The sequence below is a fragment of the Mobula hypostoma genome, chromosome 1 (genome assembly GCF_963921235.1).
Source record: "Mobula hypostoma chromosome 1, sMobHyp1.1, whole genome shotgun sequence".
NCBI classification, from domain to species: Eukaryota; Metazoa; Chordata; class Chondrichthyes; order Myliobatiformes; family Myliobatidae; genus Mobula; species Mobula hypostoma.
The window spans coordinates 33612489-33635910 of record NC_086097.1 but is presented as its reverse complement, the minus strand read 5'-3'; the positions used below and the strand labels follow the sequence as shown (position 1 = coordinate 33635910).

The window sequence follows — 23422 nt, the reverse complement described above, 5'->3', positions numbered from 1 at the left end:
GTAAACAGCATCAACATATCAGCTGGACAATCAGTCTCCATGCTTTCCCTATTTCTTTCAACTCAAAACTTAGAACATAGAAGAGTACAGCACACAATGTTGTGCCATCCTTTTAACCTTCTCTTAAGATCAATGTAGCCCATCCTTCGAACATAACCCTCCATTTTCTGTTATCCACATGCCTATCCAAGAGTTTTGTTCAAATGCCGCTGATGTATCTTCCCCTACCATTGCCCCTGGCAGGGTGTCCCATGTACCCACCACTCTGTGTGTAAAGAACTTAGCTCTGACATCCCCCCAAACTTTCCACCAACCTCCTTAAAATTGTGCCCCTCATGAATTAGCTATTACTGCCCTGGGGAAAAGTCTCTGGCTAAGCATTCTATCTATGCTACTCATAATCTTGTGCACCTCTAACAAGTCACCCTCATCCTCCTTCATTCCAAAGAGAAAAGCCCTAGCTCACTCAAACTATCTTCACAAGACATGCCCTCTAGTCTGGGAATCTCCTCTGCACACTCTCTAAAGCTTCCACATCCTTCCTGTAAAGAGGCAACTAGAAGTGAACACAATAATCCAAGTGTGGTCTAACCCAATATTAACAGAGCTGCAACATACTCTCTTTTCCAGTTCTGATGAAAGGAACTTGGCCTGAAGCATTAACTGCTTCCTCTGTCCTGCTGAATAACTCAAACACTCTTCAATTGCTCTGCCTAATCCACAAAACACTATCTGTATTGTATGGGAAATTGCTAATTCCCAGTGGGGTGAGGCTGTTCGGAATCTCCAGATCCAAATTTTTTTTGTTACTTGGTCCATTATTATCCCTATCTGTGTTGCAACATTCCTGCTTCTTGTCATAGTTTGCCCTGCCTCACACCTTATCACTGCCTATGTATTCCTTCCACTGGCCATTTCGTTCTTTAAAATCTAGAGCACCTTTTAGCATTTTTCAGTTTTTAAGTTCTTGCTCCACAGGCACTCTCTGATTTGCTGTGCATTTTCAGCAGCTTATGTTTCCAACTTCAATTCCCAGAATAAAACATATATTAACCTGAAAGTGAAAAAAAACTGCAGATGCAGGAAATCTGGTGCTAAATGAGGCCAAAATCATAGACTTGACCGATTCCTGCAAAGACAGCACAAACTCCATATAGCATCAGACGTCAAGGTTGAATCCAGATCGCTGGGGCTGCAAGCATGCAGTGTAATAGAACATAGAATCATACAGCACATTACAGGCCCTTCGGCCCACAATGTTGTGTCGACCCTCAAACTCTGCCTCCCATATAAACCCCCACCTTAAATTCCTCCATATACCTGTCTAGTAGTCTCTTAAACTTCACCAGTGTATCTGCCTCCACCACTGACTCAGGCAGTGCATTCCACGCACCAACCACTCTCTGAGTAAAAAACCTTCCTCTAATAACCCCCTTGAACTTCCCACCCCTTACCTTAAAACCATGTCCTCTTGTATTGAGCAGTGGTGCCCTGGGGAAGAGGCGCTGGCTATCCACTCTATCTATTCCTCTTATTATCTTGTACACCTCTATCATGCCTCCTCTCATCCTCCTTCTCTCCAAAGAGTAAAGCCCTAGCTCCCTTAATCTCTGATCATAATACCTAAACATAGTTCATGGTTGTTTAATTGTTTAAAATACTTTATTCATACAAATGCACACAGCAAAAAAAATGTTTTTCTTTACATTCATTGTGACATTAAACTAAAGAAAGTAGTAATGCCACTTGCATTTTTCCTAAAGCAATACACTCACCAAGGGTTTGGAGAGGTTGCAATTAAGGAGCCAGCCCCTCGATGTGCAGTAACGTCGGACCATGGACCTTCCCAACAAAGTCGTTTCAGAGGATGCACCGAGATCCAGAGCACGGCTAGGTACATACTCCTGCGCCATGCAACATGCCGGTCACTTACGGACATCCCAAGACACTGTACGACCAGAAAGTTTCGGGCAAACCCAAGTACCTAGCTCATGTTTCATTGGAGTTAAACCATTGGACTACAACATAACCAAGGGAAAGGCTGCAGATACTGGAAATCCAAAGCAACAGGCACAAAATACCAGAAGAATTCAGCAGGTCAGGCAGCATCCAAGGAAATGAATAAACAGTAGACGTTTCGGCGGAGACCCTTCTTCGGGACAACAACATGGCCAAAATGATTCTGCTGCCAACAGGCATGGTAATCTTGGAACTCCCACTGAGTGTCAGTGATACCGGTCTTTCTTCAGTCCTCCCACCACCGGGGGCGGTGATGTCGGTCCTCCCAGCAGTAGGGGCGGTCGCGCGACCGGCGGTGAGCGTACGGGTGTCGGGGTCGCGCTGTGTCGGGTCTCGGGGTGCAGGCGGACGGGAGGCCGCCCCGGAGCGATGGCGCTACGCGAGTTCGAGCGACACCTAGACTCACTGAGCTCGGAGCTGGGCAGCGAGGCGGGTCGGGCGGCGGGACCGGCGGGCGGTTCGACTGGGGAGGCCGAGGAGCTGCATTACATCCCTGTGCGGGTACTGGGCCGCGGCGCCTTCGGCGAGGCCACGCTGTACCGGCGGACCGAGGTAGGCACGGCAGGATCCCAACCGGGGGCGCTCGCTCAGCTGTCAGGGCGCTCATCCCCGGGCCCTCCTTCACTGTCAAGGACGCTTCTTCAACTCTTGAGGAGCTCATCCCCTGGGGCGCTCCGTCACGTATGAGGAAGCTCATCCCTGCTGCGCTTAGCCCGTGTGCTCCCTCACCCGGGGGCTTCTTCCTCAGTAACGCCCCTCCCTCACTGCCAGCCCTGGACATGTTTGAGGACAAGAGCTGCGGATGGACGGAGGGTGGGGTGTGGTGTGGTTGGGGGGGGGGGTGTGTCCGCAGTGTCGAATAATGATCAGGAGCCTCTGCCTCCCCCTCCCACTGTGTAGGGGGTTTGGTTCTGTCCCATTCTACCCCGCCCCCCCCACTTACAGGGGGTCTGGGTTCTGTTGATTCCCCACTCCCCCTCACTGTATAGATGGGCCATTTCTATCCCAGTGGTTCAGTTTACCAATCCATCATCCCAGGAGCCCATGGTAAGCCCCAGAACCAGGTAACCTCATTACCCTGGGTGGCATGTGTGTTCACGGATGCCATCGTCCAAGCGTTCATGGGTTGTGGAACAGTTCACACAGACCGGGAGCAACAGGTCCTCCGGCTATGGAGCAGGCAGCTGCTGAAATCTGCATCAGAATCAGGTTTATTATCACGGACATATGTTGTGAAATTTGTTATTTTGTGGCAGCAGTACAATTCAATACATAAAGATATTATAAGTTCCAATAAGAAATATATTTTAAAAATAAAGTGCAAAAAGAGAGCAAAATAATGCAGTATTTATGTTTCATGGTCCATTCAGAAATCTGAGGTTGGAGGGGCAAGAAGCTGTTTCTGAAAGGTAGTGTGTGTCTTCACATTCCTGGATGTCCTCTCTGATGGTAGTACTGAGAAGAGGGCATTTCCTGGGTGATGGGGGTCCTTATTGATGGATGCTGCCTTCTTGAGGCATCACCTTTTGATGATGTCCTTGATGATGGGGAGGACAGCACCTATGATGGAGCCGGCTGATTCTAGAACCCCTTGCAGCATTTTCCAATCCTGTGCATTGACATTCCATACCAGGTGATGCAGCCAGTTCAAATGCTCTCCACAGTGTATAGGTAAAGATTTGCTAGAGTCTTTGGTGACGTGCCAGATCCCCTCAAACTCCTAATGAAACATAGCTGCTAGGATATCTTCAATGTAATTGCATCAATATGTTAGGCCCAGACTAGATCTTCAGAGATACTAACGCCCAGAAAGTTGCAGTTGCTGACTCCTCGATGAGGACCTGTGTGTGTTCCCTCAAATTCCCCTTCTTGAAGTCTGCAGTCGATTCTTTGGTATTACTGATGTTGAGTGTGAGATAGTTGTCACTCAACCAGCTGATCCATCTCAGTTCTGGATTCTTCCTTGTCACCATCTGAGATTCTGCCAACAACAGTGTGTCATTGATGAATTTATAGAAATCAAAATACTTATACTTCATTGTCGCCAAATAATTGATACTAGAATGTACAATCATCACAGCGATACTTGATTCTGCGCTTCGCACTCCCTGGAGTACAAATCGATAGTCAATAATAAAAATTTAAATTATAAATCATAAATAGAAAAGGGAAAGTAAGGTAGTGCAAAAAAAAACCCGAGAGGCAGGTCCAGATATTTGGAGGGTATGGTCCAGATCTGGGTCAGGATCCGTTCAGCAGTCTTATCACAGTTGGAAAGAAGCTGTTCCCAAATCTGGCCGTACGAGTCTTCAAGCTCCTGAGCCTTCTCCCGGAGGGAAGAGGGACGAAAAGTGTGTTGGCTGGGTGCGTCCTGTCCTTTATTATTCTGGCAGCACTGCTCCGACAGCGTGCGGTGTGAAGTGAATCCAAGGACAGAAGATTGGTTTGTGTGATGTGCTGGGCTCTGTTCACGATCTTCTGCAGCTTCTTCCGGTCTTGGACAGGACAACTTCCATACCAGGTTGTGATGCACCCTAGAAGAATGCTTTCTGTGGTGCTTCTATAAAAATTAGTGAGGGTTTTAGGGGACAGGCCAAATTTCCTTAGCTTTCTCAGGAAGTAAAGGCGCTGGTGGGCCTCCTTGGCAGAGGACTGTGCTTGGTTGGACCAAGTCAGGTCATTTGTGATATTGACCCCGAGGAACAGCTTTTGACCTGTTCCACTTGCGCATCACCGATGTAAGTTGGGTCGTGCGGTCCGCTACTCCTTCTGAAGTTATCAACCAATTCCTTCGTCTTGCTGACGTTGAGGGATAGGTTGTTGTCTTCGCACCATGCCACCAGGTTCTTAATTTCCTCTGTGTACTCAAACTCATCATTACCCTAGATATGGCCTACAATTGTGGTGTCATCAGCAAACTTATATATTGAGTTCGATGGAAACTTGGCTACATAATCATGGGTGTACAGTGAGTACAGCAGGGGACTGAGTACACAGCCTTGTGGGGCACCGGTGCTCAGAGCTCAAATTCATAATATCAGTGAATTTATAGACTGTTTTTGGAGCAGGCAGATGAAAGGGCTTTTAGAAAGTTGGCAGGACAAGGTCGGACATGGATACCCAAAAGGGAAATCATGTTGGACTAATGCATTGGGAAGTTTTTGGGGTTGTAACATGGAGAGTGGATCAGAGTGAACCAGTGTGTGATGGATTTGGACTTGCAGAGGCCTTCGATAGCTCCCACAAGTAAGACAGAATCATTGTTCACAATTAATTGTTGAAGCATGTAGAAAGTTTGTGACAGCACAATTCTGTTCGACATGTCCTTTGTAGGGCATGTTGGAGAGTTTTGTTCCTTCTAGAATGTAGAACAATACAGCACAGGGACAGGTTCTTCAACCCACAATGTTTTGCCAAACTAATTAAATGAGTAATTAAAACCCTACTAAACAACGCAAACATGAGGAAATCTGCAGATGCTGGAAATTCAAGCAACACACACAAAATGCTGGTGGAATGCAGCAGGCCAGGCTGCATCTATAGGAAGAGGTACAGTCGACGATTCGGGGGATGACAGAGGGTCTCGGCCCGAAACGTCGACTGTATCTCTTCCTATAGATGTTGCCTGGCCTGCTGCATTCCACCAGCATTTTGTGTGTGTTGTTCTATTAAACAAGTCCATTCTGCCAACTCAATGTCCATATCCCTCCAGATTTAAAACACAAGAAATTCTACAGAAGCTGGAATTTTTTTTATCAAGCCTGATGAAGGATATCGGCTTGTAACGTCCACTCTTTATTCCTCTCCGTAGAAACTGCCTGACCCTGCTGAGTCCCTCCACCAAATTACATGTGTTAGTCCATGCTCTATCATTCTCTGCACATTCATGTGACTATCTAACAGCGTCCTGAAGGCCGCTATTGTAACTGTTCTACTACTACCACCACCGGTCTGCACATTCCAGACACCCACCACTCTGTGTGGAAAAAACGATACTTGCCCCCGCCCCCACATCTCCTTTGAACTTATCCCATCTCACCTTAAATGCATGCCCTCGACATTTCAATCCTGGGAAAAAAGATACTGGCTGTCTATGCCTCTCATAACTTTATAAACCTCTTTCAGATCTCCCCTCGGCCACTGCCACTCCAGTTTAGAGTCATAGAGCACTACAGCACAAAAACGTTCTCCCCAGTCCCATCCACCTGCTTGTGGATTATATCCCTCCGTACCCCTCCCATCCATGTACTTGGAAACATAACATAGAAAGCCTACAGCACAATACGGGCCCTTCGGCCCACAATGCTGTGCTGAACATGTCCTTGCTTGAGAAATTACCTAGGGTTACTCATAGCCCTCTATTTTTCAGAGCTGCATATACCTGCCCAGGAGTCTCTTAAAAGACCGTATTGTATCCGCCTCCCACCATCGCCGGCAGCCCAATCCACACACTCACCACTCTCTGCATATAACACTTACCCCTGATATCTCCTCTGTACCTACTTCCAAGCAGCTTAAAACTATGCCCTCTCGTGCTAGCCATTTCAGCCCTGGGAAAAAGCCTCTGACTATCCACACAATCAATGCCTCTCATCATCTTATATACCTCCATCAGATCACCTCTCATCCTCCGTCACTCCAAGGAGAAAAGGCTGAGTTCACTCAACCTATTCTCATAAGGTATGCTCCTCAATCCAGGCAACATCCTTGTAAATCTCCTATGCACCCTTTCTATGGTTTCCACATCCTTCCTATAGTGAGGCTACCAGAACTGAGCAAAGTACTCCAAGTGGGGTCTGACCAGGGTCCTATATAGCTGCAACATTACCTCTCGGCTCTTGAACTCAATCCCACAATTGATCAAGGCCATTGCACAGTATGCCTTCTTAACCACAGTCAACCTGCGCAGCAGCCTTGAGTGTCCTATGGACTCGGATCCCAAGATCCCTCTGATCCTCCACACTGCCAAGAGTCTTACCATTAATACTATATTCTGCCATGGTGTTTGACCTACCAAAATGAACCACCTTACACTTACCTGGGTTGAACTCCATCTGCCACTTCTCAGCCCATTTTTGCTTCCGATCAATGACCCGCAGTAACCTCTGACAGCCCTCCACACCATCCACAACATCTCTAAACTTGTCATCAGCAAATTTACTAACCTGCCCCTCCACTTCTTCATCCAGGTCATTTATAAAAATCACAAAGAGTAGGGGTCCCAGAACAGATCCCTGAGGCACACCACTGGTGACCGACCTCCATACAGAATATGACCCATCTACAACCACTCTTTTGCCTTCTGTGGGCAAGACATTTCTGGATCTGCAAAGCAATGTCCCCTTGGATCCCATGCCTCCTTACTTTCTTAATAAGCCTTGCATGGAGTACCTTGTCAAATGCCTTGCTGAAATCCATATGCACTACATGTACTGCTCTACCATCATCAATGTGTTTAGTACTCCAAACTTCTCTTAAACGTTGAAATCAAACCAGAATTCACTACTACTGCTGACAGCTCGTTTTACACTCTTACAAACCCTCTGAGTGACGAGGTTCACCCTCAGGTTCCCCCTAAACATTTCACCTTTCATCCTTAACCTAACATCTCTAGTTCTAATATCATTGAAACTTAGTGGGGGAAAGCCTGTTATTATTTACCCTATCTATACCCCTTATAATTTTGTATACTTCTATCAAATCTCCCCTCATTCTCCTACGCTCCAGGGAATAAAATCCCTAGCTACTCAACCTATCCCTAAAACTCAGGGCCTCAAGACCTGGCAACATCTTGTATATTTTCTCTGTACTCTCAATCTCTTGTATAACTTCAACATAACATCCCAATTCCTGTCCTCAGTACTTTGATTTATGAAGGCCAATGTGCCAAAAGCTTTCTTTACGACCCTCTCTATCTGTGATGATGTGGTTTTTAGATTGACACCGTGGTCAGCAGAGACATGATGGGCTAAAGCCTGTCCTATTTTGTCTACTCTTCTATGTTCTGACCCATTGATGGTGGAGCCACCCTCAGTTCAGCCTCTGTGGGGGGGGGGGTGGAAACCAGAAGGAAATAGGCTGACTGTTAGGTTACTGAAAGGAGAGTGATGGAGAGGCTAGTGGAGAGTGGAGGAGGCAGAGGGAGGTGGAAGGACAGGGATGGGGTGCGGTAGGGGAGACAGGATGGGACAGGGTAATGAGGATGCAAGAGATGGAGAGAAGGGGCAGGAATCAGTGAGCAGAGTGCAAGCATTCAGATGGGACATGAGAACTGGAAAGAGGAGTCTGCCATCTGGCCCATCAAGCCTGCTCCACCGTTCAATAAGATCATGACTGATCTGACCATGGACTCAGTGCCACCTACCTGCCTTTTCCCCATAACCATTAATTACCCTGCTATGAAAAAATCTATACAACTGTCTCAAATGTATTTACTGAGGTAGCCTCTACTGTTTTCCTAGGCAAAGAAGCTTCTCCTCATTTCTGTCCGAAATCTATTCCCCCGAATCTGGAGCCTATGTCTCCTAGTTCTAGTCTCACCTACCAGTGGAAACAACTTTCCTGCCTCTATCTCATTTACCCTTACATAATTCTAAATTTCTATAGGAGGCTTCTGAATTCCAGCAACTATAGTCCCAGCTGACTCTATCTCCCCTTTTAAGATACTCCCTCATCTCCGGAATCAACCTGGTGAACCTTCTCCACATTAACTTCAAAGCCTGTATATCTTTCCTCAAGCGAGGAGACCAGAACTGCATGTAGTACTCAGGTGTGGCCTCAGCGGCACCCCGTACAGTTGAAATTTAACCTCCCTACTCTTGAATTTAATCCCTCTAGCAATGAAGGCTGACATTCCATTTGCCATCTTGATAACGGGTTGCATCTGCAAGCCAACTTTTCACAATTCATGCACAAGCACTCCCGAGACCTGCACAACACCATGCTGCAATCTTTCCACCATCAAAATAGCAATTGTATCTTCAACTTTTCTTTCCAAATTGGATGTTCTCACATTTAGCAACATTGTACTCTTATCTGCCAGACCCTTACTCACTCTCTTGACATATCTATAGCTCTCTGCAGACTCTCAGCATCCTCTTCACAACTTGCTTTCCTACTCAATTTAGGGTCACCAGCAAACTTAGATACACTACAGTCCGCTCTTCCAAAATTCCAAATTGTTAATGTATAACGTGAACAGTTGTGGGTCCAGCCCCGACCCCTGTGGCACTCCACACACCACTGACTACTAACCAGAGAAACACCCATTTATCCCAACTCTCTGCTTTCTGTTGGTTAACCAATCCTCTGTCCATGCATCCATTTTTTATGGCTAAGTGTTTTAATATGGCACCTTACTGAACATCTTCCAGAAATCCAAGTATACAATGTACTTCTATTTCCCTCTATCCACTGTGCTCATTATATCCTCAAAAGATCTCCAGTAATGTTGTCAAACAGGATTTGTTCTGAAGAGCTTCTTTACACGAAGAATGATGTGTGCCTGGAATGTACTGGCAGAGGCAAATGCAATGGACAAATTTAAGAGTTTGTTGGAAGGCACATAGATGTAAGAAAATTGGACTTCTATTGCCTGTGTAGGAGGAAAGGATTAGATTAATCATGGAGTAGGTTAATATAAATTGGCACAACATCGTTAGCGGAAGGCGGTACCGATATTATACTGTCTTCTATGTTTTATTAATCCATGCTGTGCCTGCCTGTTTGAACCACTTCTGTCTAGATGTCTCGCTATTTCTTTCATTTTCCTGACGACAGAAATTAAGTCAACAGGCCTATTTACCTACCTTATGCCTCCATCCTTTAATAAACAGTGATGTGACATTCGCTGTCATCCAGTCTGCCAGGACCTGCCCAAAGTCCAGAGAACTTTGCTCAGTTATCACAAACTCATGTACATGGTGTTTGTGGTGGGTGGATGCTGATGCAGCACCATTGCCCAGGCCCTCTCACTCTTCCGCCTCCCTCTCACCTCCCACCCCTTGCCCACCCCCCACACTCCCTTTTGCTGCGCCACCTGACAGTGTGCCCCCGCAGGATGACTCGCTGGTGGTGTGGAAGGAGATTGACCTGGCGAGGCTGTCGGAGCGAGAGCGGCAGGACACACAGAACGAGATCCTGATCCTGTCCGTGCTGCAGCACCATAACATCATCGCCTACTACAACCACTTCCTAGACAACAGCCGGCTGCTCATCGAGGTCGAGTACTGCAATGGTGAGGAGGGGTGGGGACGGGATGGGGCAGGGAGGCATGGAATGGATGGAAGGATAGGGGACGAGGAAAGGAGGGGTGAGGGCCATTGGAGGTTTGGATGAGAGGTGGGTGATGGGCTTTCTGTGAGGTGGGGGGGGAAGTGGTGATGGGAATAAAGAGTGGACTGCTGCTGTGCTTGTCATTAACAGGATGGTGTAGTGAGAAATGATGGATGGGGTGTGTGCAGGCGGGGGCGGGGGGGGAAACGAAGTGGGTCCGGGGTTGATGGGTTCAAGAGGTGGTGCCCCGGTTGGGCTGACAGGAGGGAGGAGGTGGTGGTAATGGGGCAGTGAGGGGCGATGGTTGGGGGGACGGTATGAGAGTAGGTGGTGTGCATGTCGAGGATAGGGATGATGGGAGTTGCCCTGGCTGGGGTGGCACTGTAACCTGCCATTGGAGAAGACGGAGACGGGGGTGGGGGGGTGGTTAAAGGTGGTTGGGGTTTAGAGGGGTGATGTGCAGCTGTGCTGACATTGTGTCTGCCATTGACAGGAGGGAACCTGTATGACAAAATCCTGCAGCAGGGAGACAAGCTCTTCCCCGAGGAGGTAGGTGGGCGGTGGTTGTTGTGGGGGAGGCTGTGGGCGAAGGTGTGTGAAGATGGAGACGAATGGATGAGGGAGGAGTTGAAGATTGGGGGAGAGGATAGGAGAAGGGGAATGGAATGTTGGTGTGGGAAGAGAGGTCGAAGGGTGGGGAGAGGTTGAGGGGAGAGGGGAGAGAGAGGGGGTGGGTGATGGGGTTGAGGGGAGGTGACAGTGCCAACCCTGTAACACTCACCCTGCCCTGTGTGACCTTGTACTATCACTCTCCCCACAGACAGTGGTGTGGTATCTATACCAGATCGTCTCTGCGGTCGCACACATCCACAGCTATGGCATCCTGCACCGGTCAGTCAGGGGTGGTGAAGAACATGTGGGGAGGGGGAGCATCGCAGACCAGGGGACCGAGCGGGGTTGAGGGGTGTGGGTGGTAGGGACCTTGTAATGGAGCGCCATGTTACACCCCTGTTGTCTCTCCCTTCATCTCTCCCACATTCTCAACCTCCTCTTCTTACCCACCACCCCAAACTCCTCCCTGACACCTCCGTCCATCACCCTCCCCCCCATCCTCCCTCCTCAACTTTCCCTCTCCCCTGTACTCCACTCCTCCTTTGATCTCCAGCCCTCTCTCATTCCCCCTCCATCACTGTCCACCCTCTGCCCCATGCCCCCAACCCTCTCCCCTACTGTCCTTCCCACCTCCCTCCTCCCCTTCTTCCCCCTCCCTCGCTGACATTTCTCTCTCCACAGAGACATTAAGACACTGAACATCTTCCTCACCAAGTCCGACCTGATCAAGCTTGGCGACTATGGACTGGCCAAGCGGCTCAACTCTCCTCACTCCATGGCTGAAACGGTACGTCCGGACTAACAGGTCTGTGGGGAGGTCACAGCACAGATACAGACCCTTTGGCCCATCTGTCTATGCTGACTGTGGCACCCACACAGCTAGTCTCAGTTTCTTGTATTTGGCTCATATCACTCCAAGCTCTACCCCTCCACATATTGTCTAAGTGCTTTTTAAATGATGCTGTTGTACCATTTATATGAAGTTGTACAACACATCGGTGAGGTCTAATTTGGAGTATTGTGTGCAATTCTAGCCACCTACCTACAGAAAAAATATTAATACGATTGAAAGAATACCGAGTAAGTTTACAAGGATATTGCCAGGATATTCCCAGGATCTAGGGTATAGGAAATGGTTGAATAGGTTAGAACTTTATTTCCTGGAGAATAGGAGAACGAGGAAAGATCTGATAGATGCATACAAAATTATGAGGGGTGTAGATACGGTAAATACAAGCAGGCTTTTTCCACTGAGGTTGGGTGAGAGTAGAACAAGAGGCCATGGGTTAAGGGTGAAATGTGAAATGTTTAAGGGGAGCATAAGGGGGAACTTCTTCACTGAGAGGGTGGTGAGAATGTGGAACAAGCTGCCACCAGAAGTGGTGCATGCGAGTTCAACTTCAACATTTCTGAAAAGTTTGGATAAGTACATAGCTTTGAGAGTTATAGTCCGGGTGCAGGTAGTTGGGACTAGAATAATAGATCAGCACGGACTAGATGGGCCAAAGAGCCTGTTTCTGTGCAGCAGAGTTCTATGACTACATGCTTCAAGTGACTGGACTTGCTGTGGAACAACTTAGGAGTATAGCTCGGCTACAGTGTGGACATTCTGGTGACACGGCATTGTGTCAGGGCGGTGAATATGCTGTGAAGCTGCTGTAACCCCACTAGTGAATGGAATCCCCTCTCATGTTACTCCCTGTAGTTCAGGAGGTCTTGGTGGGCTGAGAGGAGGGAAAGGAGGTGTGTCTCCTACTGCAGGGTATTAGACCTCCTGCAGCGCAGAAACAGGCTAGTTGGTCTACATGGACCATGCCAATCTGATCTTCTATTTGGTTCCATCTACCTGAACTAGACCTTAGACCTCCCTACCCCTCCCATCCATGTTCTTGTCTGAATTTCTCTTCAATGTTACAATTGAACCTGCATCCACCACTTCTGCTGGAACTCCATGAGAAACCTAACCTTCCCTCTCACCCAGCCCTCCATTTTTCTATCATCCACGTGCCTATCTTAAGTCTCTTAAATGCCCCTAATGTGTCTGTCTCTACCACCATCTCAGGCAGGGCGTTCCACAGGTAGAAATACCTATCTCTGACAACCCCCTATACTTTCCTCCAATCACCTTAAAATTATATCCCCTGGTATTAGCCTTTACCACCCTGGGGAAAGGTCTCTGGCTGTCCACTGTTATCTGTGCTTCTTGTGATCTTGTACACCTCTATCAAATCATCACTCGTCCTCCTTTTCTCCAAAGAGAAAAACCTTTCATCATAAGACATGCCCACTTGTCCATGCTGCATCTATGCACCTCTCTAAAGCTTCCACATTCCTCCTACAGTAAGACAACCAGACTGAGCACAATACTCCAACAATGGTCGAATAGAGGTTTTATGGAGGCTGAAGGGTGACCAGAAAGGTGTATAATATGGAGGGGCACAAGGTAGATGCTCAGATTTTTTTCCTCTGGATAAGAATGTAAAGCTAGAGATGATAGGTTTAAGCTGAGAGAGAGGGTGAACAGGTGAAAGGTAAGGGTGGTGTGTGTTCCCCAGTGCCGTTGGGCGTTGTGTTCCCTCGTGCCGGCAGACAGTGCTGGGGTGGGAGTAGTGATGTGTGTTCCCCAGTGCAGTCGGTGTGTGTTCCCTGGGACTGATGAGCGGTGTGTTCCCCGGGGCTAGTGAACTGTGCTGGTGACATGTTCCGTGTGTTCCCCACAGTGTGTCGGTACTCCCTACTACATGTCCCCAGAGCTGTGCCAGGGGGAGCGCTACAACTTCAAGTCGGACATCTGGGCAGTGGGCTGTGTGCTCTGCGAGCTGCTCACCCTCAAACGCACCTTCGATGCCACCGTAAGGAGTTGAGAGACTGTCCTCCCCTCTCCGACTGTCTCCCCACCACCCACCCCTCTGCTGTCCCCACCCCCTTCTCCCCACCTCCTCTCCTCTCAAACACACCTTCATTACCATGGTAAGGAGCTGAGAGATTACCCACCCACTCTCCTCTCCCCTCTTCCCACCACCATCCCCTCCCTACTCCCTAACACTATCCCTTCCTTATTTCCCACCACCATTTCTTTCCCTCTCCCACCCCACCCTCCTTCCCACAACCCACCTCCCCACCACCATTGCCTCCATTACCGCTCCTCCCTCCCCTCTTTACCTCCCCCTCTTCCCCCCTCTCTCCCCCTCCCCTGCTCCCACTGAGCTGGTGTCCCTGCCGCTCTCTGCAGAACCCACTGAACCTGTGTGTGAAGATTGTGAAGGGGACACGTACGATGGAGGTGGACGCCAGTGTGTACAGCGAGGATGCCCGTTCCATTGTACTGGAGTGTTTGGATACGGTGCGTGCTTTTACCCTCCGGCCGGTCATCTTTCCAGGCTAATGACGTTTACCCCAATCTCCAGCATCTTTCCGTCGAACATTTCAGGCTGTTCACATTATGCCTTCTTGTTCCCTCCCTACCTGCTTTGTAAATACTTAGATTGTACAGCGCACATCACAGAAATAAGCCCTTCAGCGTTACTGGTCCATACCGATGTTGGATCCATTCTCAGGTCGTCCCATTTGTCCACTTTTGGCTCAAATCCCGCTAAAGCTTTCCAATCCATGTACCTGTCCAAGTATCTCTTAAATGTCATTATTGTACCTGCCTCAAACACTTCCTCTGGCAACTCATTGCATATACTCACCACACTCAAGATGAAAGAGCTGCCCTTCCTGTCTCTGTTAAATCTTTCCCCTCTCACCCTAAACCTATGCCCTCTAGTTCTTGATTCCCCTTTCTTGGGGAGTTAGCAACACCCGAACTTCGAGCTGTTCAATTTCTCTAACCCAGAAATTTCTACCCCTTCTTTCTTTTTGCACTGCTCAATCTGGTTCTCTCCTCCTCTCCTCACCTGCCCATCACCTTCCTCTGAATCCTTTACTTCTTCCCTTTCTTCCACAACCCACTCTGCTCCTCTGTCAGATTTCTTCTTCTTCAGCCCTTTACCTCTTCTACCTATCATCTCCCAGCTTCTCATTTCATCCTCCTTTCTCCACCCACCCATGTTCCCCCTCACCTGGTCTCACTTATCACTTGCAGCTTGTACTCCTCCCCCTCCCCCCACTTCCTTGTGCTGGCTTCTCCCTCCTTCCTTTTCAGTCCCGATAAAGAGTCTCAGCCTGAAACATCAACTGTTTATTCCCCTCCATAGATGCTGCCTGACTGGCTGAGTTCCTCCAGGATTTTGTATGTGATGTTCTAGGATCTCAGGAATGCTGGAAAATGAAGATGAATACATCATCTATATCCAGGGTCCCCTCTAGAATCCCACTAGCAGGCCTTGGGATTTTTCAGTGTTTGATCCCTTCAATTTCCCTAACTCCATTTGTTCTGAGAACAAATTTCCTTTGTTTATTTATTTAAAAATTCAGCACAGTAACAGGCTCTTCTGGCTTGGACTAGCCCATGCTGCCCAGTTACATCCATGCAGACATCCCACCTCTCCTGGAAGTTCCGGGAGTCTCCCGCATATCGATAGTGGCTCCCTGATGCCCGCAAATTATATACAATGTCCCGGAAATTGATTTTTTTGAGAACGAGCGTGAGAGAACGCGGGAGAAAGAGCAAGAGAGCGAGCACAAGAGCAAGAAAGCAAGCGCGAGACAGTGAGCGCGCGAGAGAGAAAGCGAGAGCAAGAAAGCAAGCACGAGTGAGAGCGACCACGAAAGAGAGAGAGCGAGAGCAAGAAAGTAAGCAAGAGCGAGAAAGTAAGCGCGCGAGAGAGAGAGCGAGAGCAAGAGTGAGAAAGCAAGCGTGCGCGAGAGAGAGCAAGAGCGAGAAAGCAAGCGCAAGAGAGAGCAACCACGAGCGAGAGAGCAAGAGCGAGAGTGTTCCAAAAAAAGAAAATATGAAACGTACGTTACCCCAGACTACACTAAAGTGTACCCCTGCCTAATAGGGGTCAAAAATAATGACGGTGCTTGCTGCACTGTTTGCAACAGTGACTTTTCTATTGCTCATGGTGGGTTAAGACTATAATAGACATGTTGAGGTGAGTTTAACAGGTGTCATTCGTTCATTAGCATAGCTAACGTTATTTAAACTAGCTGGCTAGCTGCTAAGGAGCTACTGTATTGCAGACATCTCACCTCTCCTGGAAGTCTCCCACAAATTGATGGTGCTACCTCCCTGAAATGAGTTTTTTCAGGGTGGGATGTCTGTCCATGTGACCAACTAACGTACTAACCCCACACATCTTTTGGAATGTGGGAGGAAACCGGAGCACCCGGAAGAAACCTACACAGTTATAGGGAGAATGTACAAACTCCTTACAGACAGGAGCAGAAATTGAACCCGGGTCTCTGGCATAGTCATAGCATTATGCTAACCACTACAGTACTGTGCCCTACTGTTCTAGGGTTCCAGGAAAGATATTCTGAGTACATGTTTCCATTAGTTTTCCTCTCTCACTAAACCCTGTGTTCCTACTATTCCTGTGATGTTGCTTGTGTCCTGTGTGAGGGTCAAGCCTGAGTTTAATGTGTCTTCTGCTTTGTACTCATTAACTTCCCCATTCCTGACTTTGAGAGACCAGCACTGTCTTCACAAATCTGCTCAATCCCACCCCACCAGCCTCCGGGTCCAACATATTATTCTCTGTAACTTCCGCCACCTCCAACGGAATCCCACCACTAAGCACATCTTTCCCTCCCTCCCTCTCTGCTTTCCGCAGGGATCGCTCCCTACGCGACTCCCTTGTCCATTCGTTCCCCCCCCATCCCTCCCCACTAATCTCCCTCCTGGCACTTATCCGTGTAAGCGGAACAAGTGCTACACATGCCCTTACACTTCCTCCCTTACCACCATTCAGGGCCCCAGACAGTCCTTCCAGGTGAGGCGACATTTCACCTGTGAGTTGGCTGGGGTGATATACTGTGTCCGGTGCTCCCGATGTGGCCTTCTATATATTGGCGAGACCCAGTGAAGTCCTGACGAAGGGTCTCGGCCTGAAACGTCGACTGTACCTCTTCCTAGAGATGCTGCCTGGCCTGCTGCGTTCACCAGCAACTTTGATGTGTGTTTCTTAAATTTACAGGGTGGTTTAATGTTCTGTGCAAGTTTACTCACATGTCTTCCCCTTTCCTTTCCTAATCCATCCTTTGCTGAATTCTAAGTCGCTCCCAGTCCTTGCTTGTTTTACATTCCTCTGCCAGATGGAATTGATCTAATGAATTCCTGGTCTCTGCCTTTTAACCGATCTTCACCTGGTGTTGCTCCACCACCCCCCTGCCCCACCGACCCCAAAAACCACAGTTCTGATTTTACCCTAGAAGTGCACACAGACAGATAACCGCGTGGTTCCAAGCTGACCTGATATCCTGTTGCACTTGTTTATTAACCTGCCATTGCCTGTGCTAATGGCATGGTGACAGTAACCTGCCTGTTTTCCAGGACCCCGACAAGAGGCCAACGGCTGAGGAGATCCTGAGCCGACCTGTCATCAGCACCCGGAGAACGTGAGTTCCCCTCACCACTGCATGGACTCTTATACAATCGCAACCCCCCCCCCCCCGAACCTGTCATCAGCACCTGGAGAGCGTGAGTTCCCCTCACCACTGCATGGACTCTTACACAATCGCCCCCCCCCCAAACCTGTCGTCAGCACCTGGAGAGCGTGGGTTCCCCTCACCACTGCATGGACTCTTACACAATTGCGCCCCCCCCCCCGAACCTGTCATCAGCACCCGGAGAACGTGAGTTCCCCTGGACTCTTACACAATCGCCCCCCCCCGCCCGAACCCGTCATCAGCACCCGGAGAACGTGAGTTCCCCTCACCACTGCATGGACTCTTACACAATCGCCCCCCCCCCCGAACCTGTCATCAGCACCCGGAGAATGTGAGTTCTCCTGGACTCTTACATAATCGCCCCCCCCCCCGAACCTGTCATCAGCACCTGGAGAACGTGAGTTCCCCTGGACTCTTACACAATCGCCCCCCCCCCCCGCCCGAACCCGTCATCAGCACCCGGAGCACGTGAGTTCCCCTCACCACTGCATGGACTCTTACACAATCGCCCCCCCCCCCGAACCTGTCATCAGCACCCGGAGAACGTGAGTTCCCCTGGACTCTTACACAATCGCCCCCCCCCCCCCGAACCTATCAGCACCCGGAGAACGTGAGTTCCCCTCACAACTGCATGGACTCTTACACAATCGCCCCCCCCCCCCCCCCCGCCCGAACCCGTCATCAGCACCCGGAGAACGTGAGTTCCCCTCACCACTGCATGGACTCTTACACAATCGCCCCCCCCCCCCGAACCTGTCATCAGCATCCGGAGAACGTGAGTTCCCCTGGACTCTTACACAATCGCGCCCCCCCCCCCCGAACCTGTCATCAGCATCCGGAGAACGTGAGTTCCCCTGGACTCTTACACAATGCCCCCCCCCCCCGAACCTGTCATCAGCAACCAGAGAGCGTGAGTTCCCCTCACCACTGCATGGACTCTTACACAATCGCACCCCCCCCCCCCGAACCTGTCATCAGCACCCGGAGAACGTGAGTTCCCCTGGACTCTTACACAATCGCCCCCCCTCCCCCCGAACCTGTCATCAGCACCCGGAGAACGTGAGTTCCCCTGGACTCTTACACAATGGCCCCCCCCCTCCCCGAACCTGTCATCAGCACCTGGAGAATGTGAGTTCCCCTGGACTCTTACACAATCCCCCCCCCCCCCGAACCTATCAGCACCCGGAGAACGTGAGTTCCCCTGGACTCTGACACAATCGTCCCCCTGTTCCCCCTCCCCTCCCCGAACCTGTCATCAGCACCCGGAGAGCGTGAGTTCCCCTCACCATTGCACTGACTCCCCAATGCTCTGCACTATATTCCCCCTACACACTTACCCCCACGGGACCCCTTTCCCCTCTCCAACCTGTCATCAACACCCACAGAGCATGACTTCCCTCACCTCTGCACAGACGCTTCCCTCCCACCATCAGCACTCCCTCACACTTCCCCGCCCCGCCATTCTGCCCACCAGTAGTCCTCCTACACCACACACTCTTCACTCCATAATTCCCCCTGAAATTCCCCTCTCTTCTGTCCCCAACCCTCCCTTTTCCCCTTCTCCCTTCCCCTCACACTTGTTTCCTCCATTCTTCCCACTCCCTGCACCCTTCCTCCCTCCCTCCCTTAGTGCCTTTGGACTCCCTCTCCTCATCCTCTCCTTCCCTACTACCCCTCCTACAGAAACTGTGTGCTGACTCTGTGCCTACTCCCCACCTCTCATCATGCCTCTCCCACCTACCACCACAGCCCCACTCTTTAATCTTATCCCCTTCCTTTCTCTCACCCTCCTGCTTCATTTACCCTTTCTCTTTCTCCCCCCTCCCCTCACCTCCTCCCTTCCCTTCCCCTTTCCCTCACCCTGATCCAGCATTGCTACCATGAGACGGTTTATTATATCTGATTCTGTTCCAGGCTGATGGAGGACAGAGTCACTCAGCTCAATGCTCCTGCCCGGAAAACAAGGTGGGTCACATCTCACCCCCCCCCACCCAAGGGTGCTGACACTTCGGGGGAATGAGTCGGGAGTCAGGAAGGGGCTGGGTCATCAAGAGGTCAGTGTGGTTTGGGTTGGGGTTGTGGGTGATTGGGTCAGGGAAGGTTAGATGGTTTGAGTCAGTGATCAGAGAGGGATGGGATCAGGAGTGAGGGAGGAGCCAGCTGGTGGTTCAGGGATGGGTTAGATCAGGAATGGATAAGGTCAGGGAGGGTAGGTGATTGGAGGGGAGGCCATGTATATTGTTTTTCTTTGTTCCCATGCAGACTGAATGCCCCTGCCGACCCATCCATTGCTGTGGTGACCAGCCGGTTCAGTGACGTGTATTTCTGGGGAGGGGGCAAGGCCACCCCCCAGAAGCTAGACCTGTTCAAGAGTGGCCGCAGTGCCCAGCAAGTCTGTGCCAGCAACACCCACTTCGCCGTAGTGTCTGTCGAGAAGGAGCTGTACACCTGGGCGGTGAGTGGGGTGTGGTGTGGGGGGGGTGGGGAGCTGGCCGTGTGTTGTTGGTGTATTGCTGTGGAGTAGTGTCCATGTCTTGCTGCTACAATGTCATGTCTGTGGTGCAACAGCGCGTGGTTGCCCTTTGTACTTTCTCAGCATTGAGTTGTTGACCACGCTGTCCCTCAGAATGACCTCCAAGACCCATGTCTGCTCCTGAGTGGGTAGATTGGGAGAGAGGCCAGGGTGCAGGAGTGGTGCCTTGGCTGTGAGGGGGTCTTCAGTGAGCACTCCAGGACCTGGTCCACAAACAGCCAAAGCCTCAGACCACAGGTCCCTCACTCTGGATCAGCGCATTCCTATGTCCCAAGCATTGGTGCAAGTTTGCAACGCCTGCGAGGCTTTGGCTGAGATTTGCTTCTTGCTGTGCAGAGGTTAGATGTTGTGTGGTGAGTGTGATTGTGGGGTGGCAGGAGGCAGTAAGGGGCCCGAACAGGTGTGAGCCTCTCTCTGTCTTTGCAGAATGTGCAGGGGGGCAGGAAGATGGTGGGTCAGCTGGGCCATGGGGACCGAGCCTCCTACCGCCAGCCTAAGTGGGTGGAGAAGCTACAAGGAAAGGCCATCCACCAGGCAGCCTGTGGTGACGAATTCACTGTCTGTATCACCGGTGAGTCGGTGGGGGGGGGGGGTGGGGGGGAGAGGCTGGGACATAGACTGCAGTCACAGTCCACTTGATTCTACACAGTCACAGCCCACGGGATTATACACTGTCACAGCCTGTGGGGTTCCACACCCCCACAGCCTGCAGGATTCCACTCCATCACAACCTGCGGGATTGTACGCTGTCATACATAGTCACAGTACTGTACACAGTCACAGCCCAGGGCATCATGTACAGCACCATCATACACTTTCACCACTGCACTGTCAGGCAAAATCATAGACTGCAGTGCTGTATAGAGCACCATCACACACTGCAACTCATCATTCTGACCCCAGGACAGTGTGATGGGACAGTGCAAAGGGAGCTTCACTCTGTGTCTGACCCTGGGAGGGTGATGGGACTATATTGGAGGGAGCTTCACTCTGTGTGGGAGCCCGAGGGTGTAGGATGGGATGATGTGCAGAGAGAGGGTGTAGATGGTCAGTACTGTGGGGATGATGCTCCTTGTGCCCACCCCCTGAGCTCTAATCTGCCCTCTAATCTGTGATAGATGAGGGACACCTGTATGCCTTTGGTTCCGATTACTACGGCTGCATTGGGTGTGATGGTCAGTATGGTCAGGAGGTGCTGGAGCCAGTGCTGGTGGAGTTCTCCCTCGATCATGCCGTTCAGCAGGTATCCTGCGGCGATAATCACGTGGTGGCACTGACACGGAACAAAGAGGTCTTCGCCTGGGGCTGTGGTGAGCATGGTGAGTACCCCAGGGGTCAGGGTACAGAGAGCATGTTACTCTTCCCTGTTGCAGAAGGCAGGGTCAGGGTGCAGAGGGCAGCTCACTCTACCCTGGGTTAGAGGTCAAAGGGCATACCTAATTCTGGATCCATCAACTCAGACTTCTCTCTCAGCAGGTGGCCTTCAGATCACCCAGCAACGTGAACTCTTGACCCAACTCAGTCAACAAATCGAGTCGAAGCAACTCAAGATCATTATTCAACCCAGTATTACTGGGAACATCTGCACCCCTCCACAGATGGGAGGGTCAGTCCAGGGTGTCTGGCTAAGGCAACAGGCCACTCTGCCAGTGTGCCAAACACTTTCTTCACTACCCTACCATCTATACTGCCACATTCTGGGAACTATGTACCTGCACCCCTCGGTCTCTCTTTTCCACTACACTCCCATGGCTCTGTCATTCACTGCATACGTACTGCTCTGGTTTAGCAGCCCAAAGTATGGGGCGGGGGCATGATTTTAAGGTGGTTGGAGGAAGGTATAGAGGGGGGTGTCAGAGGTAAGTTTTTTTTAACATAGCGCATGGAACGAGCTGCCGGGGTAGTGGTCAAGGCCGATACATTAGACAGACATTTAAGAGGTGTGGATGAGAGAGAAATGGAGGGACATGTGGGAGGATAGGATCATCTTGATCTGAGAGTAGATTAAAAGGTTGGCACAACATTGTGGGCTGAAGAGCCTGTGCTGTATTGTTCTATGTTCTAAAATGCATCTCTTTGCATTTGAGTAGCAGATACAGAATGCTGGTGGAACTCGCAAGTCAGACTCTGTCCCATTCCTTTCCCGTTCTGATGAAGGGTCTTAGCCTGAAACATCAACTGTTCATTTCCCTCCATAGATGCTGCCTGACTTGCTGAGTTTCTCTAGCATTTTGTGTATGTTGCTTAATATTTCTAGCAGCTGCAGAGCCTCGTGTGTTTATCTTTTTTGCACTTGTGTGAATTAAGTTCCCTCGGCCATTCCTTGCCCGCTTCCTGAATTGATTTCAGTCCTGTTGTAACCTTGGGCAACCTTCTACAATCACCAAAGGGCCTGTTCCTGTGCTGTGTGACTTTATAACTCTATGATTTAATGCAGGCAAGTGGGATTAATTGGAATCAGATTTATCATCACTCTCTTAGGTGAAATTTGTTGTTTTGTGGCAGCAGTACAGTGCAAAGAAATAAATTACTATAAATTACAGTGGATCCTGGGACACATTAGGACCAGTACATTTTGGCCCAATTAGCCGAAGTTTCATGGAAATGTTAAAAAGGTATAAAAAAGATGAGCTACCATTTAACTGTATAACAAGTTATGTATTTAAATGAAATACAGAATGAATAGAACACTAACAATACTAGCACAGTACTATAAAACTATATTAGTTCCTAATAGTTAATGACAGAGAAATTCATCCAGTGTACATTGCTGTGTTCTTTTGATTTTCTAAATAGACAAAATCAGTGCAGATGATGGACTGCCTGCAATATACATAGGAACATAATTAGGCCATTCAGGACATTGTGTCTGTTCCACCATTGATCTCGCTGATTATTGTTCCCCCTCTCAATATTATTCTCATGCTTTTTCCTAAATCTATCCAAGTCCTTCTGCAGACTCTCTGCTTCCTCAACACTACTTGCCCCTCCTCCTATCTTTGTATTGTCTGCAATACAATACAATGCTTTTGACCATTGCATCTTCCAAATTTTCATTTTCGTTGTAACATTCAAGGTGATTGTCGATACTGTCAAATTCTCCATAGTTCCTAACTTGTTGAAGTCGTGAAATTATTTCATTTTCACTCATGGTTGTTTCTGGGCTTGAATGCTTGAAACTACAGTGAGCAAAACAGATTTGAATTGTCTTACTGTTTATTTCTCACCAACTATCCATGACGAAAACCACTGCTTTCTGAACACAAGCACATGCAACTACTGTCAAGATGAAGCCGCACTCAGGTTGAAGGAACAACAGCTTATATTCCGTCTGGGTAGCCTCCAACCTGATGGCATGAACATTGACTTCTCTAACTTCTGCTAATGCCCCACTCCCCCTCGTACCCCATCCGTTATTTATTTATATAC

The 23422-nt window shown here is 49.5% G+C and overlaps 1 protein-coding gene across 3 annotated transcripts in view; it reads left to right on the top strand.

Moving 5' to 3' along the window:
* The first annotated feature begins 2296 nt into the window (after nt 1-2296).
* LOC134345432 (serine/threonine-protein kinase Nek9) overlaps nt 2297-23422 on the top strand; it is a 38256-nt gene continuing 17130 nt past the window's right edge. For all 3 annotated transcript variants that reach the window (XM_063046097.1, XM_063046078.1, XM_063046087.1), the window contains exons 1-12: nt 2297-2571; nt 10078-10255; nt 10787-10842; nt 11114-11184; nt 11587-11692; nt 13626-13757; nt 14138-14248; nt 17345-17409; nt 19375-19425; nt 19723-19915; nt 20420-20564; nt 21112-21312. In XM_063046097.1, coding sequence (XP_062902167.1) covers nt 2389-2571; nt 10078-10255; nt 10787-10842; nt 11114-11184; nt 11587-11692; nt 13626-13757; nt 14138-14248; nt 17345-17409; nt 19375-19425; nt 19723-19915; nt 20420-20564; nt 21112-21312 — 1492 coding nt within the window. In that variant the 5' untranslated portion in view covers nt 2297-2388. The remainder of the gene's footprint in view (nt 2572-10077; nt 10256-10786; nt 10843-11113; nt 11185-11586; nt 11693-13625; nt 13758-14137; nt 14249-17344; nt 17410-19374; nt 19426-19722; nt 19916-20419; nt 20565-21111; nt 21313-23422) is intronic.